We start from the raw sequence: 18,907 nt of genomic DNA on the forward strand, positions 1-18,907 counted from the left end.
CTTCCCCTGCATGGCCTCTCTCACGGGGAGATCAGATCTACTGTTGAGTACCTCCGCCAGCTTCAGGAAGTTCTCCTGTGCTGCTGGGAATGCCTCAGTCAGGGGCTCCTACCTGCTAGTCCTGGAGAGTGGTGATTAATGAAGGGGCCCACCGGGCCTCTGTCCAGTGGCCCCAGTGCCCTGAGGTGCGGGGGCAGAAGCCCTGAGTGCAGTTCCAGGGCTGATGCAGCACAGAAGTGAGGGTGTACCAGCCTCACTTCTGCGCTGCCTCTGGAGGTGGGTCTGATCTCCCCACTGAGAGTGGCCATTCAGGAGAAGGACAACTCCTCTCCCTCCCCATCCTGAGAGATCACTCTCAGAGCCGAGAGAGCAACAGAGAAGACCAAGAAAAACCCACAAATTCCCTCCCTTAAGCTTTGAAAAATCCGGTTTCCTGATTGGTCCTCTTGTCAGGTGTTTGGTTCCCTTTGTTAACCCTTTACAGGTGAAAGAAACATTAACCCTTAGCTATCTATTTATGACAGGTGCAATTTACACACCAATAAAAATATAAGAAAGGTCATACTGGGTCAGACCAATGGTCCACCTACCCAGTACCCTATCTTCTGCCAGTGGCCAATACCAAAAGCTTCAGAAGGCATGAACAGAACAGGGCAGTTATCGAGTGATGATGTCCAGTTCCAGCTTCTGGCAGTGAGAGGTTTAGGGATACCCAGACCATGGGGTTGCATCCCTGACCATCTTGGCTAATAGCCATTGATGGATCTATCCTCCATGAACGTATCTAATTCTTTTTTGGACCCAGTTATACTTGTGACCTTCATAACATCCCCTGGCAATGAGTTCCATGGGTTGACTGTGTGATGTGCGAAGAATTACTTTCTTATGTTTGTTGCCTATTAATTTCATTGGGTGACCCCTTGTGTTATGTGAAGGGGTAAATAACACCTCCTTATTCACTTTCTCCACATCATTCATGATTTTATAGATGTCTATTACATCCCTCAGTTGTCTCTTTTCTAAGCTGAACAATCCCAGTCTTTTTAATATCTCCTCATATGGAAGCTGTTCCATACTCCTAACCATTTTTGTTGCCCTTCTCTGTACTTTCCCCAAATTTAATGTATCTTTTGTGACCAGAACTGCACGCTGTGTTCAAGGTGTGGGAGTACCATGGATTTAAATAGTGGCATTATGCTATTTTCTGTCTTATTATCTATCCCTTTCCTAATGGTACCCAACATTCTGTTAGCTTTTCTGACTGCCACTGCATATTGAGTAGATGTTTCCAGAGAACTATCTATGACTACAAGATGTCTTCCTTGAATGGCAACAGCTAATTTAGACGCCATCATTTTGCATGGATAGTTGGGATTATGTTTTCCAGTGTGCATTACTTTGCACTTATCACATTTGAATTTCATTTGTCATTTTGTTGGCCACACCTGGTGAGATCCCTTTGCAACTCTTCCCAGTCAGCCTTGGACTTATCTGTTTTGAGTAATTTTGTATTGTTGGCCAACTTTGTCACTTCACTGTTTACTTCTTTTTCCAGCTCATTTATGAATATGTTGAACAGCACTGGCCCCAGTACAAATCCTTGGGAGACCTTGCTATTTACCATTCTGAACTGTGAAAACTCACTATTTATTCCTACCCTGTTTCCTATCTTTTAACCAACTACTGATCTATGAGAGGACCGTCCCTCTTATCCCATGACTCCTTACTTTGCTGAAGTACCTTTGATGAGGGACCTTGTCAAGGGCTTTCTGAGAGTGAAAGTACACTATATCCACTGGATTACCCTTGTCCACACATTTGTTGAAACACTCCAAGAATTCTAGTAGATTGGTGAAGCATGATTTCCATTTAGACAAGTCATGCTGACTCTTCCTCATCATATTGTGTACATGAATATGTCTGATAATGCCGTTCTTTGCTATAGTTTCAACAAATTTGCCTGACAGTGAAGTTAGGTATACTGGCCAGGATCACATCTGGAGTCTTTTAAAAATCAGCATTACATTAGCTATCCTCCAGTCATCTGGTACAGAGTATGATTTAAACAATAGGTTACATCCCACAGTTAGTAGTTCTGCAATTTCATATTTGAGTTCCTTCAGAACTGTTGAGTAAATACCATCTGGTCTTGGTGACTTATGCTTGTTTAATATAGCAATCTGTTCCAAAACTTCCTCTGCTGAAACCTCAATCTGGGACAGTTCCCCAGATTTGTCACCTAAAAAGAATGGCTCAGGTGTGGGAATCTTCTCCCATTCTCTGCAGTGAAGACTGGTGCAAAGAATTAATTTAGCTTTTCTGCAATGGTCCCATCTTCCTTAAGTTTGCTCCTGTAGCACCTCAGTTGTCCAGTGGCCCCACCAACTGTTTTTCAGGCTTCCTGCTTCTGATGCACTAAGGAAAATGTTTGCTGTTAGTTTTGTGTCTTTTGCTAGTGTGGCAAGGTACCCCCTTTACTTTGTCAGCATCAGGGTTCCTCTCTTTGGCGGTGGGGGCCTGGCGTAAATCAGTCCAACTCTGAAGGTTTTTAATGATTTGCTCTGGTTTATTTTTTAAGTATTTACAAGGTGGGCCTCAGAGTAGGCCCAACTACTTCAATTAAGCAAAAAGCCAAACTCACAACACAAAAGAAATATATTTCCCTGTCCCCTCTCTGGGGCGTTGCCTCATTATGCTGGCTTCTGGATGCCGGTCCTTCCCCAAACAGAAGTTAACTTGACTGTTTCCTCTCAAGGAGGGAAAGCAGCCTTCCACTTAGGAGAAGCCTTTACTCCCTGCTGCTCCTAACCCTGCTGCAGCTTGTTTCTCATCCCTCCCTGCTTCCTCTCACTCTCTCTCTCTCTCTCCAGAAGAGAGGTTTTTAGAGGTCACAGGCAGCCTTTAATTGGCCACAGGTATCTCTAATTAATGTGAGGTAACCTCTTTTCAGTTCACCATTCTAGGGCTGATACACTTCCACCACACTTACAGCGGTCACATCTGACTTCGTCATGCTAGTTGCTCTTCACATTCTTTTTTGACCTGCCTAATTATACTTTTACACTTGACTTGCCAGAGCTTATGCTCTTTTCTGTTTTCCTCAGTAGGATTTTTAAAGGATGTCTTTTTGTCTCTAACCACCTTTTTTGCTCTGTTGTTTAGCCATGGTGGCATATTTGGGCCCTCTTACTGTTTTGTTTTAATTTGGGGTTTACATTTAGTTTGAGCCTCTAAGATGGTGTTTTTAAATAGTTTCCATGCAGCTTGCAGGCATTTCACTCTTGTGACTGTTCCTTTTAATTTCCATTTAACTAACTTCCTCCTTTTATGTAGTTCCCCTTTTTAATGTTAAATTCTAGTGTGGTGGGTTTCTTTGGTATTCCCCCCCCCTCAAAAGGTGGCTAAATTTAATTACATTATGGTCATCATTAATGAGTGGTTCAGCTATATTCACCTCTTGGATCAGATCCACTATGCCACTTAGGACTAAATCAAGAATTACCTCTCCCCTTGTGGCTTCCAGAAATAGCTACTCCAAGAAGCAGTCCTTAATGGTGTCTAGAAATTTTATCTCTGTGTCCCATCCTGAGGGGATAGTTGAAATTCCTCATTGTTATTGAGTTTTCTGTTTTTGCAGCCTCTCTACCCTCCCATGGAATTTAACAATCACTCTCACCAGGTGGTCTGTAGTACATTCCTACTGTTATACTGTTGTTGTTCAAGCATGGAATTTCTATCCATAGGGATTCTATGGTATAGTTTGGTTAATTTACAATTTCTATTACATTTTACTCCATGCTTTCTTTTACACATAGTGTCACTCCCCAACCAGCAGGACCTATTCCATCATTCTTATATATTTTGTATTTTGGTATTACTGTATCCCGCTGATTACCATCATTCTACCAACGTTGTGTAATCTTTGATCAAAGCTGTAGTTGTCCCAAGATTGAGATGTTAGGTTCAAGCACAAGGTGTTATCACTAAAGACGCTTTTACTGTCAACAGTCTACATGTAAATAAATAATAATTATGATAATCTGCTTCTGTTGATTATGACAGTCAGAAAAAGGAGTAAATATTTCCATGACACTAATGCATCCTTAGACAAGCATTCCTGGGCAACATCTCCAATTATTAGTTTTTCTAAAACTCTAATGCTCATTAAAGGAGGCAGTTTAACAACACTGGAAACTGAACTCTGATTTAAGAGTAAATGGAACTTCCCTTGCTACACACCATAGTTACACAGTATGAGAACAGCAGCCACAAGCTTCCCTGTACTGCTTTCATAGGCCTCCATCCTGACCTGGAAGTGTATTAAACGTCTGTCCCAGATCTGGACTTTAGCGTACAAAATCTGGGTGTTTATTGTGAACCTTCCCCAAGCTTATTCCCAGCTTGGATTTTTTCTCGCTGCCACCAGATAAGAATTAGGCTCTTATCAGCCTGGATTCCCCAAATACTCCCTTGAGGGGACCCCCTCTGTGACTCCCCACTTCCTTTGGGAAGACCCCAAGACCCAGACCCCTGGGTCTTCCCCATCTCATCCCCCGCTTCCCCCCTCTCCTGGGTGAGCCTGGGTGATGCTACTAACTCCTTGAATGCAAACCAAGAGACTATTACCTCCCTCGAGGCTAGGCAATCAAAGCTAATACAGCTAACCCACCGGAGATTTCACCCCTCCTCCTAGGTCTCATAGCCGTAAACTAAGAAAAAACCTTAAAACACAAGAAACAGACGTGATCTTCTCTCTTTCCCGGAGCCGTTTCTGCCCTGGGAACAATAGAAAATAACCCACAGCCTGGGCTTTCCCTTCCCCCCACCCCCTTTTCCTGCTCACAGATGTAACAGAGCTCTGGGCACAAAAAATTCCTTTCCCTTCCCACTAGAAAGAAACTATCACAATTTTAAAGAAGACAACTTTCATATTAAGAAAGAATAATACAGACAATCTTGCATTAAAGAAACTCAAATACAGGCTCGTTCATTAAGAAAATTGAAATAACCAGTCTGATTTAAAAGATAGCCCGTTTAACCAGTTCCAGCAATATCAACACACCTTGAAAATACAACACAAAGCCATCAAGCCGAATTACTTTGCTTCCTTTTGTACTCACAGACTTAGAGAAGATTTGAAAGCAGGAGGAGTAAAGAAAGCTGTCTCACGCCGATGGAAAAACAAAAAGACCCAGCAATCAACACCTGTAAATACAACACAAAGCTCTCACAGCCGAATACTTTGTTTCCGTGTACTCACAACTTTTAGTAGAATATTGAGATAAGATGAGTAGAAGGAAAAGTGTGTTACACAGCCGAGGAAAACAACAAAGACCCTGAGTATACAAATTCCCCGCCCCTGTACTTTTAAACAATCCATTCTCTGATTGGTCCTCTGGTCAGGTGTTTGGTTCCCTTTGTTCACCCTTTACAAGCAAAAGAAAATTAACCCTTACCTTACCTATCTACTTATAACAGGAAGGACCACATGGACAGTTTAAGCCTTCATGATCATTCAGTTTCCTGCTTCTCTATTAAGACTGCCAAATGGAGTGTCAATAAGTGTCAATGGTTTTCGTGATGTCTACCAGGATATGGAATAAATCCATTAAATCATTTCACATAGGTCAGTGAATGATGTCAGGAAGCAAAAAACTTCCAGTAACTATGGAGCTTGGTTAGATTTAAATCAGTGACCTAACAGTGAAAGATACTGTATTATCAGTCCCTCATGCAATACTGCTCCCTTCACCATATTGTGATGAAATATGAGACAGGAGAAAAAACTAATATGACATATTATAAAGCTATAATGAAAGAGATTTTATTTGTATTAATTTCTAACATGCCATAAACCAGGCACTGAGTCAGCTGCAGGAGGCTGCAAGCCCTAGTGATGTTTCACAGCATCTGAATTCCCTAAAATAGTTTCTACTCATTGAGAAGATATCACACAATCCACGAGACAGTATTCACATAGGATGTCACAAGGAATGACTGCACTACATTGGAGTATGTGGGCTCTTATTTTATGCTGTGTCTATTATGATCAAACTAGGTAATATTACCCTGTGCAGATTTGCTGCACTTAAATCTATAGGGACAACACTATCAAATGCAGTTCGTAATTTTGTTTTGTACTAATAGAAAACAACAGAGTCATGAAGTAATGCCACTTTGTTGATGAGATGATATGAAGTCCCATTTGGTTTAAAGATTAACTTTAGAAACTTATTCAGAACCTGTCTTTTACCATCTTACTAAAGCAAAAGATGCAATTGTAAAATTAAAAATAAATGTGAGAGACAAGGCGGGTGAGGCAGTATCTTTCACTGAACCAACTTCTGTTGGTGAAAGAGTCAATCTTTCAAGCTACACAAAGCTCTGCAGACCTGAAGAAGAACTCTATGTAGCTTGAAAGCTTGGCTCTTTTGCCAAGAGAAGCTGGCCCAATGAAAAAATATACTACCTCATCCACCTTGTCTCTCCAGTATCCTGGGACTAATAAAGCTACAACACCACCGCAAACAAAAATGAATGTTGCACATGCCTTGTCTAAAAGCACATTAGGTTAGGGTCCTTCTGACCAATGCATTTATCATCTGTATTAGCATGCATCAAATTTCACTAGCATGCTCATATAATGGGTCACAACGAGTAGGTCAATCTTCTGAAATATACTGTGCCAAACATCACAATTCATATCTTTGCTAAGACAATACAACCAGTGCTGAAATAACCGGAATGTATGGAGAAACGGAAAAGTTGTCCATCTGGCCAATACCACTTAGATCCCCTTTATGAAGATTCCTATCAGTCCTGCATGGAGAGGAAGGTCAGCTCCCTCCACTGTAGTGTCACTTCCCTGGACCACACAGACCCCTTTCTGCAGGGTCAAGTGAAAACATGCTTTGTCCCCCCACAGTCCCAAGGTCCAGGGAAATGCTGGCAGCTTGGGCCCATCTCCAGGCAGGAGAAATGCACTCTTTAGGGCACTTTTCTAGGCTGCTGAGGCTGTATTTCACTTTGCAAAGCACAATGGTTTGTGTTAAACAGTAAGTTCTTTTGTTCTCAACTTTACGTCTACTCAGAAGTATGCAAACTAGCTGCAGCAGGCAACTTTCTGCTCTAACAGGCATTCTGAGCCAAATGCTGCTAGATGAAGAGTGACCCTTCAGCCTCACTTACTACCCTTATACAAGAAAACAAGCTACTCCACACACAGGCTGAGGGGAAGCTTTGGCAGCATGGTGCCTTCAGAATAATGGAGTTAGAGACCAAGATGTTGGGCTAGAGACACAGTGTTTCTGTGTGGGTGGCCCTGCCTCCTGTCAATCCCCAGGACCTGCAGAGTTGAGGGGCAGTTCATTGCACATCTTGCAGAGTTTGTTCTCCTTGATTCAAGGCAATTCTATGATTAGACTCTCACAAGGTTTTCCCCTACTTTCCCCCCCAGCCTCTATTTACCCCAGACCCAAATCTATATCCTGACAAACATAGTGGGACAAATTCATTCTTCGTTGTTACCCCATTTATGTCAAAGGGATGGATTTCAATCCAGATTTCCTATTTCTTACCTTTAGATTAGAAAAATTCCCCTCTCGCAGTTGCCATACAATTAGTCATGTGTAGAGATGGCGTGACCAGCTACTGTAAGACTGAGTAAGTCCTCAGTTTGTGGATGTGCTGAACTAACACATTCCCTAGGCCTTGGCCACATCCCCTCTCTGGCCAGTGACTTCAGCTTTTGGGGCTCTACTAATTGGGTCCATGCTCCCCAGCAGAGTAGTTTTGTGGACATCTTGCACTGCTGTGATCCTCTCACCCCTGGCTGGACTTGCTTCCAATAGGATGATGTGCATCTGGTGATCCATCGGCAGAATCCAGGAGTGAATCTGGCTCACTATTTGCAGAGAATTAAAAAAAAATGTTCCTCAAAATAAAGAGGCAGCACTTATCCCAGTCTTCATTTCTTCCACTCAGAAAGCCTGGGGAAGAGACAAGCTCTATACTGTGCCTGTAAGGTTAACAAATGGAGTCTGTTAGACCGGTGGGAAAAGTGAAGCTCAGAATTGAAGACCTTCCTCTCAGAACGCCTTGCTATCAGCCCCACATAGTTACATCTAGGGACTGTTAGCACAAGTGCCTGACTGACCTCAATTTCCACGGCAGCTCATGGAAAGAGAATTGGGGTCTCATATAAACAGGAATGAAATAAGCCACTTAAAGGAAGAATTAGATTTGTACCTTATTTACATACAGTGCCATAGATGTGCAATAATATGTACAAAAATATCGGTGGATACTTCCCCGTTATGAAGAGCTTACAATGCACATGGAGGAGGAGCTGCTTTTCAGATGGAAGTATGTTTATATGTAATAACATTTTTCAGTTTTGAAATTTATTTCAGAGCTCATTAAATATGCCAGCGTGACAATGCTAAAAAAGCTAAAAACCAAAGCCCAAGTCACTTCATCTTTCTGTGCATGTGTTTCCCTAGCTGAAAAATGGAGATAATGATACTTCCTTCCTTTGATGTCTAATGATGAAAAGCACTATATAAGACCTACATATTATCATTATGATCATCAGCCCCAGTTATTATCCCTGGAACTGGAACAGCATAGGCAACGGCAGCATAGACTACCCCAGAAACGTGCCACCTCCATCAGCATAGGAATAATTTAGTCTTCCATGTTCATCCATTTATTGGCTTCATTTCTCAGATTGCCAAAAAGTAAGCCACTTAAGTCAATCGTGATGTTGGTTTTTGTTATGAAGACGCCTGTTTAGTGGGAACTAGACTAAGACCAATCGACTTGACCTAGGCCACCAACCACACAGAGCTATGTTCCATTTCAACCACTTTGACCTGGTATGAAATTGTTCAAATAATTTGTGGAAGAGAGAAGGACTCATATATTAACAAGGCTGCACTCCTTTCTTTAGAAGAATGAAGAGAGAAAAACTGTACTGTTTAATTTTGTACAACATAGTGATAAGTGCTATATAAAAGCCTAAGATAGAAGGGAAATACTCCCACAGATGTTTATAGACCCAACCACCATTCAGTCCCATCATATTTTTCATTTGCAAATTGATAAATGTATTCCATTAATTATCTAGGATTATAATTTAAAAAGAAACCACACACATGCACACAAAACCACTAAGGATTCACAGTCAAAAAACAATGCTATTTACATTTTACAAAAGCTATGCTGGCACATTGCTTTATGCCAAAATTCAGTTGGCTGTAAGCATTCTGGAGGTTCGGAACTCAAAGAGTTGGAGGATTCTAAATGGTCCATGATTACATTAATTTCTTCCCCTTTGAATATCTTAAATGAGAAATGAAAGTTGTAGAGCAGATGTGCCTATCATAGCTTAAATGTGTTTAGGAAATGTTACAGAAATTATGGGACTTCAATGTGCAAAACAAAGCAACATTACACACACAAAGGAAATCACAGACATTTATAAAGATTTACAGTATGCTGACTCCTGAAGAAAGGGATATCGTAAATGTCAGTTAACAATCAGAGCATATCATATCAGTGCTAAACTTAGCAGATCCCATACAGTTAACATTTAAGATGCTGAACCACCTACTTTCTACACGATAGTTCTTGTGACACGGAACTGAAGCAATGTGCATGTCCCAAGCAAGGGAGAAGGAGATGTGTTATAATGCCATTAATTATATTGTGAACTGTCCTTGAGCAACAGCCTTGCAATCAGTGACAACCTTATACTAAGATCACACTAGTCACTTCCTGGGTTTAAAATGATAGGGTTTGATACCCAACTTTGCACTAATTTTTGCCTGTAGAGTTAGTTATGCATCACTTCAGCAGTAGCCCCAGAGACTACTTTGAATACCCTGCAAGATAATATAATGAAGCATGCTATAGTATCAGGCCTGTGAAATTAGGTTGATTTTATAGAAGTCAACTTTTAGACATTGATTTTATACAGTCTATTGCGTACGTCCACACTCAGTGCATTAAGTCGGTGAAGTGCATCGTCACTACCGTGGCTAGCATCGACTATCCCAGTTCCCACAGCCTCTGCCACCCATTGGAATTCTGGGTTAAGTGCCCAGTGCCTGATGGGGCAAAAACATTGTCATGAATGGTTTCGGGTACATGTCATCAGTCACCTCTCCCTCCATGAAAGAAATGGCAGACAATCGTTTCACGCCTTTTTTTCTGGGTTACCCATGCAGACGCCGTAGCATAGCAAGCATGGAACCCGCTCAGCTCACCGTCACTGCTGCTGTTGTGAGCTGGAGGCTTCTGCCTCAGGCTGGTCTCCCAGCCAGTAGCACTGCACAGTCGCACCTGCCCCAGCCTACCCATTACTCACATGGCTCATAAAGCCTGGACAGTAGTAAGGAGCAGTTCAGCTATAGGCTAAGCAAGTACAGAATGGTGGTAGAATGTGCCTTTTTAGATGTTTAAAAACTTGCTGGTGCTGTTGGTCAGACCTCAGTGCAACCAACATTCGCACTGTTATTGCTGCTTGCTGTGTGCTCCATAATACCTGTGAGAGTAAGGGGGAGATGTTTATGGTGGGGTGGGAAGTTGAGGCAAATTGCCTGGTGTCCAATTTTGAGCAGCCAGACACCAGGGCGATTAGAACAGCGCAGCAAGGCATGCTGTGCATCAGAAAACCAGTTTCATGACTGGCCAGGCTTCGGTGTGACAATTGTGTGTGTTCCTCCTTGATGCAAACCCTCCCCCTTTGTTGATTTTAACTCCCTGTAAGCAAACCACCCTCCCCCCTTTGAAATATAGTAACTATTGTTTTGAAACCATGCATTCTTTCTTTATTAATTAAAAAAAAAAAAAGAGATAACAGACAAGGTAGCCTGGGTGAGGTGGGAGTGGAGGGAAGGACAAGGCCACATTGCTTATTGTAGCCACACTAAAAGTCAAACTGCTTGAATGACAGATTTCTGTTGCTTGGCAATCCTCTGGAGTGGAGTGGCTGGGTGCCCGGAGCCTTCCCCCCGTGTTCTTGGGCATCTGGGTGAGGAGGCTATGGAACATGGGGTGGAGGGTAGGCGGTTATACAGTGGATGCAGTGGGAGTCTGTGCTCTTGTTGGCTTTCCTGCAGCTCCAAGAGATGCTTCATCGTGTCCGTTTGCTCCTCCAATAGATGTTTCATCATGTTTGTTTGCTCCCCCATTAGCCTCACCATCATGTCCTGCCTCCGCTCTTCACGTTCACTTAATTCTTTCCTGGTTTCTGCCACTGAATGCCTCCATGCATTAAGCTGTGCCCTATCAGTGCAGGAGGACTGCATGAGCTCAGAAAACATGTCATCGTGAGTGCGTTTTTTTCGCCTTCTAATCTGTGATAACCTCAGGGACGGAGATGATAGGGAGAGCGTAAAAACATTCGATGCTCTACAATTCTGGGGGGACTGTATGGTCACCTGTGCTGCTGAGTTTGCCACGCTGACCAAACAGGAAAGGAAATTCAAAAGTTCCTGGGGCTTTTCCTGTGTACCTGCCTAGTGCATCGGAGCTCAAATGTGCTGTCCAGAGCGGTCACAATGGAGCACTCTGGGATAGCTGCCGGAGGCCAATACCATTGATTTGTGTCCGCGCTATTCTAAATTCGACCCAGCAAGGTCGAATTTAGCACTATTCCCCTCGTCAGGGAGGAGTACAGAGGTCAATTTTAAGAGCTCTTTAGGTCGATGGAACAAGGTTGGTTGTGTGGCTGCAGTCCTTTTTAAATCAACCTAACGCGGCTACATTCGACCTAGCCCCGTAGTGTAGACCAGGCTAAGTGATAACACAAGAACATTTGAGTTAACTCGTGCATGGCCAGCAGTCTACATATAAAGATACCCAAAGGAAACTGAAGGCAGATTACACTTGAATAGAGTGGAGCCCAAGGCAAGGTAAGCACATTAAAGGTGGGTAGTAAAGAAGATGGAGAGAGAGACTGAGACCTTTGTGTCTGAGCACACCCTAGGACATGGATGTCTGTCAACTGCATAGCCCTTTGTCCTGCAGTGAACAGAATGATGGTTCAATGCTAATTACAGAAGAGGAGCATCTGGTGTGAAAATTCCATTTTTGGCTACAAAATTTCTCTTCTCTTATGGCTTTTCTACACTTGATAGGTAACACAGATTAAGGTAGGATGTGAATTTAAAGTGCAGTGTTTTTTCTGAATAACTCCATGTGTGGACACTCTTATTCCAGAAAGAAGTGTAGCCTCGTTATCATTTTCCTAGATGTTGGCTTTTTAATACAGGGAAGTGGCAGATAACGGTTGGCTTCTTTGGTGGACTGAGCTTTGTTGCCTGAGAGTATTACTATTGTGACTGAGGCATGGAGATAGTCCAGGGCGGGTGATAGAGCCTCCTTTCACAGGAATTTTAAACTGCTTATTCCAGAATAATAGTGTCAACACATGGCATTAATTAGGAACAGTTAATCAAGGACAAGCCCTTACATATGGTAGAATGTACTAGTAGTTGCACATTCTGCATGTTTTAATCTGCAGGGCAGACAATGGCTTTAAGACTTCTTTAATAGTTAATTTCACATTGCTTTCTAGCATATGTTTTCTAGTTATACTTCTAGAAATTTATTAACCAAGATCTTAAAAAAAACCCTTTGAGTCAATATACAAAGAAGCAGCTGTTTTTTGTATACTGTTCCAATCTGCTGCTGTTCTCTCTTCACACCGTGGCCATTAAACCCGTTAAGACCTCAGAGGCAGCAGCAACCAACTACTCAGACTTCTGTGATCTACATCTTGGGTGCTTCTGGAGGCTTTGGCACCAAAACTGTTGAAGTGTTGCCACAGACAAAGTCAAACCATCTCTGGCTTAGAGGAGTCCAAGACAAAAGATGAGCCTTCTGATGTAACTGAAAATCTTCTTCATGAAGATATACAAACATTCCCAAACGGCTACATGTAACTCTACATCATTGTGTTGCCTTTGAAATAATTGGAAACTATCAAATATGTTTGCCATAAAGTACTATTTTCCTTTTATTTATACACAAACATGAGAGAGAGAGAGAGAGAGAATTTCCCCAAACTTACATCTCTATTATCTACAAAACCAAGAATGAGTAACAGTTTGGGGAAAATCCTGCATTAGTATTAGCAATTAAAAATTATGAGGGTGGGTGACAAAATGCTTTTCAAAAATATACATCTGAAATTTCATCCAATAATGCAGAGAAAGTATCTTTTCACTCTCTAAACCTAAAATGCGAGGGTTGGTTACCCAGGACATGCAGTATTGGGCAGTACTTCTGTTTTTTGTTGAAACATGTTTTCTCAAATAAGAGAATTAATTGGCTAGCAATTTAAAACTGTTTAACTTAATTTTCATTTAATCCTTGTATAAACTCCTTATGGTCTTTTTACAGTTTTTCTACTGACCCTTTCAAGTTCATTAGCTTTTGTAATTATACCACCTAATTTTTCCTCCATCTTTTAAATCAAATTATATAGTGTAATCAAAGTAAATCTTCCATCAGTTTGGTTTAGGAGAACAAATTTCTAAATGAGATCCAAATAATTGCAATTATTCTGATTTTTATTATTGGAATTCAGTGTTAAAAAGCTTATTAGCATGCTATTAGGAAAGTCATTCTTCAAAAAATATGTACTGTTTGGCATTTCTGCTTTTTGCTGTTGAACCATAAATTACAAAGTGCATATTATTCCTCAACAAAACTACTATGCATTTGAATCAAACCAATTATTTCTGTGCTCTGTTGCCTAGAAACTGTCAATTTGAAGTTTAATGCATTTTAGATGGACATTTAAATTACAAACAGCAATCCAACAGTTCTTCACATAATGTATAGACAGAAAGCAGTCTGTTATAGACTACTATTCTGTGTTTCTTAAGAGGAAAGAAGAGTTTAGCTTTTTTGGGTCAGATATTTTATGTTCAGCGCTACTAAGCTTCATAAAATATCCCCAGACCTACCTGTTCCCAGGCAAATACATGTTGATTGAAGTAGAACTGAATCTGTTCATTGGCAATGTTGATACACAGTTGTTCGAAAGAATTTTTTTTGAAATTTTCAAAGCCAAAGATATCAAGAATCCCAATGTTCAACCCATCATCATTTTCGCTGAAATAAGAATTTAAAAAGCTCTTCATATTTTTATCTCCATTATTTTACATAATACCTAGCTTCATTATTGTTTCAAGAAAATAAATAATGGACCAAATTTATCACTGACCCTGGGAAGTTACAGAAGGATGAATTTTGCCCAATCAGATAAATCTTAATAGAATGATCAATTCTAATATGCAATACAATAGTACATGTAAATCTAAGGATGACTGTATGTGTCAAACATGATTTATTTCCTGTAAGTGTGGATAAACTCAGCTGGCAAAGACAAGCAGGATTTCCAATTTCAGGTTTAAACTAATAGTAAATACATTTAAGCCTATCACGAAAAAAAAAAACAGACTATGGTTCACAAGTGACACACAAGGACTCTTTGCAAGTGAAACACAGTTGCTCTTTGTTTCTATGGTAATAAAATAGGCTTGTAATTAGATACTAGGTATTTCTTCCCTCAGATTATTTGCTCATAATGCTTAGGGCTGACTTTTCAAAATAGATTGTCTGCAGAGAGGCCCCTACATTCATTTTTATGCATCTATATACCTGTTTTAAATATTAAGATTAAGATAGGCATTTAAATTTGAAATGAGGTGCATGCAACAGGTATTTAGAAGCCTAGCTTTAGGCACTGAAGTATGAAAATTTGACCTTACACTATCATAATATATATAAATACTTAATAATAATAAGACAAACACCAGAAGGATGGGTGCAAATGAGATCAGAATGTGGCCTAACTAATCTACAGATGAATGGCAGGGTTGGCCCTAAGTGTTATGAGTAAATCATCTAAAGCAAAAATATTTGTTATATAACTCCAGTAGGCTTACTCCTAATTTACATGGGAATAACTGAGATCAGAATTTCACCCAGTTAATCTACAGAGGAATGCCAAGATACCAGTATTACAGCTATTTACTGTATGTCTATTGCATACTACTAATGAAAAAAATGTATATGATCAGAAATTATTAGCATAGGTATAAAAGATATAAATCCTTCCTTCATCTGATAAGAGCTAAATGTTACAGATCTGAACAAGTTAATGAAATATTATATCATGACTATTCTGTGTCCAGATGTTCTGTAAAGTATATAGAACATGTAGTTACACAAATCATACATTTCACATTGCAAAGAGATAATTTTTCTACTGGAAAAATGTCCCTTTACCTTAAAAGTTTGTCTGGCTTGAGTAAAGTATTGATGCGATTGACTATCCAACTAAAGAGACGCCCATATAATGCTTTGGCCATGGCATCTCTGACATCAATAGCTTTTTCCACGGTATTGGGACGGATAATGGTTTCCCCTCGAGTCACCACACAGTAGGAGGTGAGAGCTTCTTGCAGTTCATCTGACTGAATGCACAGCAAGGAAGCACCTAGAAAGTGAACAGATGTACTGTTAAAACACGCATAATCCACAGGTATATTTTTGGAGAAAGGAGATCTTTCTTAATTTCTGAGGGCTGGATTGTAACAGTACAATGTGTCCTGATTATGGAGCTGAGTGGAATTGTGCTGCCCTAAGGGCAGATGAGGGACTCAGCCATAATCTGTAGCTAATTCCCTTCTTGCTCCAGGGTAGGGAAGTCACGTGCACCAGCCCTTTCCCAGGTGCAAATTACTTTCCCTTAAGTGACAGCTCAGCCATGCTGGCCAATGTGTTGGTGACAGCATCAAGGCTCCATCCTCTCTCCACTTATTAGAATCACAGATGATTTGGGTTGGAAGAGACTCAGGTGGTCATCTAGTCCAACCCCTTACTCTCCCTCATTCATATAGGAGGAGGCGTAGCAGCTTCCCTGTGGATGCTTTTCCTCTGTAAGCCCATTGTGATCCACAAGGCAGGTAGCCCAGCTCTACCTCCTCTAGATAAACACTGTAGGAGGTAGAGCTGGTAAAAAAATAACATTCAAAATTTTGATGACATTTTTCATACAAAGTTTAAATATTGACAAAAATCATGAAAATTCCATTTTGCTTTCCACACATCCCCAGTAACAGTCACACTATCTGAATAAACTATGTAGATGGACACAAAAAGTAAATAATTTGTACACACATAAATATGAAAGAAACCCTTTTTACATTTTTATTAATGTGGATTTGGCATGAATTGAACTGTTGTATTTTAACTAGTCTTGTAAAATTTCCATCTGAATACAGTTTTTATAGATAAATCTAACGTGATAAAATCTCCCTGCCTGCTAAAACATGACAGAATTTTAATCTTAAATCAAAGAAAAGAGAACTCACAATTCTCAAGTGCGACTGGATTGGAAATATTGCTCTTGTCAATCATGTGCTCAGATACCACTGAAGAAAACTCAATGTTCCCCACATTTAAAATTGCAGCAAGAATACTGTACACACTGCCAAGTTCCTGAAAAGGAGATTAAAAATGTAGCCATTTATAGTTTTACATTTGGTACTTTAGGCTGCAATAACAGGTATTCTATACCTCTTTTTCATATCTTGAAGATAAGCATCTGTACTGGGCCCTGTATAGGTGTGGACTCACCCCGGTGGCGCCTTCTGCTGGTGACTTCAGGAATTAGCTCATTCCAGCTCCGGAGCATCCTCTGCAGGCCGCCTGTCCTCTGGCCCCAGTGTCCCTCTCTGGACCTGGTGCCCTTCTACCTGGTGCTGCCCCCTGACACTAACCCCTCAGTCTTAGGGTCTCCCCTCCCCAGGGAACCCCCGCCCACTATTCCCACCTCACCTCAGTATCAGGCTACTGCCAGTCATCATCTAGCCCCACGCCCTGGGACAGACTGCAGTATCAGCCTACTCATCACCGGAAAGGAGGGTTTGGATCTGCTGCCTTGGCCTACCCCTGGGCTGCCCTCTGCAACCCCTAGTATCCTTTGGCCTTCTGCTAGGCTGCAGCCGGGGCTTTCCAGGCTGGAGCTCCCCAGCTCCTCAGCCTTTCCCCAGCCCTGCTCCACTTAGGTAATTTGTCTCTAGCTCCCTGCAGCCAGGCCCGTCTCTCTCTGAATAGAGAGACTCTCCCTCTACAGGGAGAGGGAGACTGTCTACCTCTGGCTTCTCTGCCTTTATAGGGCCAGCTGAGTCTGTTTGGGGCATGGCCCCGGCTGCAGCCACTTTCCCCAATCAGCCCAGCCTAAAAGCTGCTTTCTCCAGCCACAGCCCCCTCCCAGGGCTGTTTTTAACCCTTCAGGGCAGGAGCAGGGATCCACCCCGCTACAGGCCCTAACATGTTGCTATTGACTGCCTCCTCATTTATAGTGGAGCCTGGACTGTCCTGGAGCACACACAGCTGAACAGGAGTCACTGGCTGACCAGATCAATGATCATGGCAGCTGATACACATGAGATCTTATTTTAGTAAATTGATGCAATTGCCTGACAAGGTTGAGAACTCCTGCTCAGGACAAGTACAGTTAAATTAGCTATAGTATTTTCATCATGTTCTCCTCTCTCCATCAGTAAGACCAAAGCACCCCTATCTTTGAACCACTTCAGAGGCTTCCTCTCTGACATCTAATTCAAGCTCTTTGTTCCCACTTTCAAGATCCTTCACAATCTTTATCTCCATCTCTGTTTTTGCTCTCATTGCTTCTTACTCTCCTCACTCTGTGTTCAGTCCTCTTGCTTTACGGCTCCCTTTCCTCACTCCATGCCTTCTAGCACTCTGCCTCCCAAGCCTGGAGCAGTCTCATTCTTCTTGACATGCATCCGATGAAGTGAGTATTCACCCATGAAAGCTCATGCTCCGATACGTCTGTTAGTCTATAAGGTGCAAGAGGACTCTTTGCTGCTTTTACAGATCCAGACTAACACGGCTATCCCTCTGATACTTGACATTCATTCTTCTTGTCCACCACACACTCTCTTCCAGGAATACATCTATCCCATTCTCCTCATACCATACTCTATTGCTAGTCCCCAGGGGATGCCTGGCACCAAATAGGGGGCAAGGAGGAGGTGGGAATGTGGCCTAACCCCACTTCTGCAATAGCTTAGAACTAGATTAGCATGCAGAGAGGAGCAGGCTGCATCCCATAAAGGGATGCCTTAGTGGTTGTGTTTCTCCCTCTGTACACCAGAGAGTTCAGGAGCAACTCCATACCAGCCCTTGCTGTGCTTAAAGGCATGATCTAGTCCTAAGGCTGGAGGCTTCTTGGAACAAAGAATGAGTTTTATAACAGGTCAAATCCTGTGCCCACTGAAGTCAATGGAAACAGTGTTTCACTAGGGGAAGAAGCAGACACTATATAGTCCTGATTCAGGGCAGCACTTATTCAGGTCCTTAAGCTCATCCATATCCAGGATAACACTTTAAACACACACTTCATTTTAAGCGTGTGCCTAAATCCCACTGTTTTCAAGTTAAGCATGTGCTTAATTGCTGTCCTGAATGGGGATTTCTTCCTCATCTGGGGCCAATGTTTGTAATCACAATGTAAATTTTAGGTGACATATATAGTAAGTGACCTTAAATAATAATGAATGACAAGTAAAACTGTAATAGTAATAGATAAAGTAATGCTTTCCTTGTGGTTTTGGCTTTGATCTAGCTGTAAACTTGAATACCCATCTCCATATTTGGTGACTTCTGGTCATTTTCTAAGCAGAGTCAGCCAGTTTTATTTTCTGTAATGTAGACTAGGATTAAAGTAGAATTTGGGACTGTTATTTTTCTTAAGGGTGCAGAGTATTTGGACAAGCATTTTATCAGATGGGCTACTCATCACTCCACAATATTTTATATCATAATATTTTGTAACATGCTGGCATCAATTATT

General features: G+C 41.5%; 1 protein-coding gene across 1 annotated transcript in view; it reads right to left on the reverse strand.

Annotated features, from left to right (window-relative positions):
* LOC116828155 (myosin-IIIa-like) overlaps window positions 1-18,907 on the reverse strand; it is a 113,756-nt gene that overhangs the window by 63,411 nt on the left and 31,438 nt on the right. Inside the window, exons 10-12 of the mRNA XM_032786182.2 lie at window positions 16,395-16,521; window positions 15,307-15,517; window positions 13,980-14,127 (exon numbers count right to left, since the gene is read on the reverse strand). Of these exons, the coding sequence (XP_032642073.2) occupies window positions 13,980-14,127; window positions 15,307-15,517; window positions 16,395-16,521 (486 nt within the window). The remainder of the gene's footprint in view (window positions 1-13,979; window positions 14,128-15,306; window positions 15,518-16,394; window positions 16,522-18,907) is intronic.

The sequence above is a fragment of the Chelonoidis abingdonii genome, chromosome 2 (genome assembly GCF_003597395.2).
Source record: "Chelonoidis abingdonii isolate Lonesome George chromosome 2, CheloAbing_2.0, whole genome shotgun sequence".
NCBI classification, from domain to species: domain Eukaryota; kingdom Metazoa; phylum Chordata; order Testudines; family Testudinidae; genus Chelonoidis; species Chelonoidis abingdonii.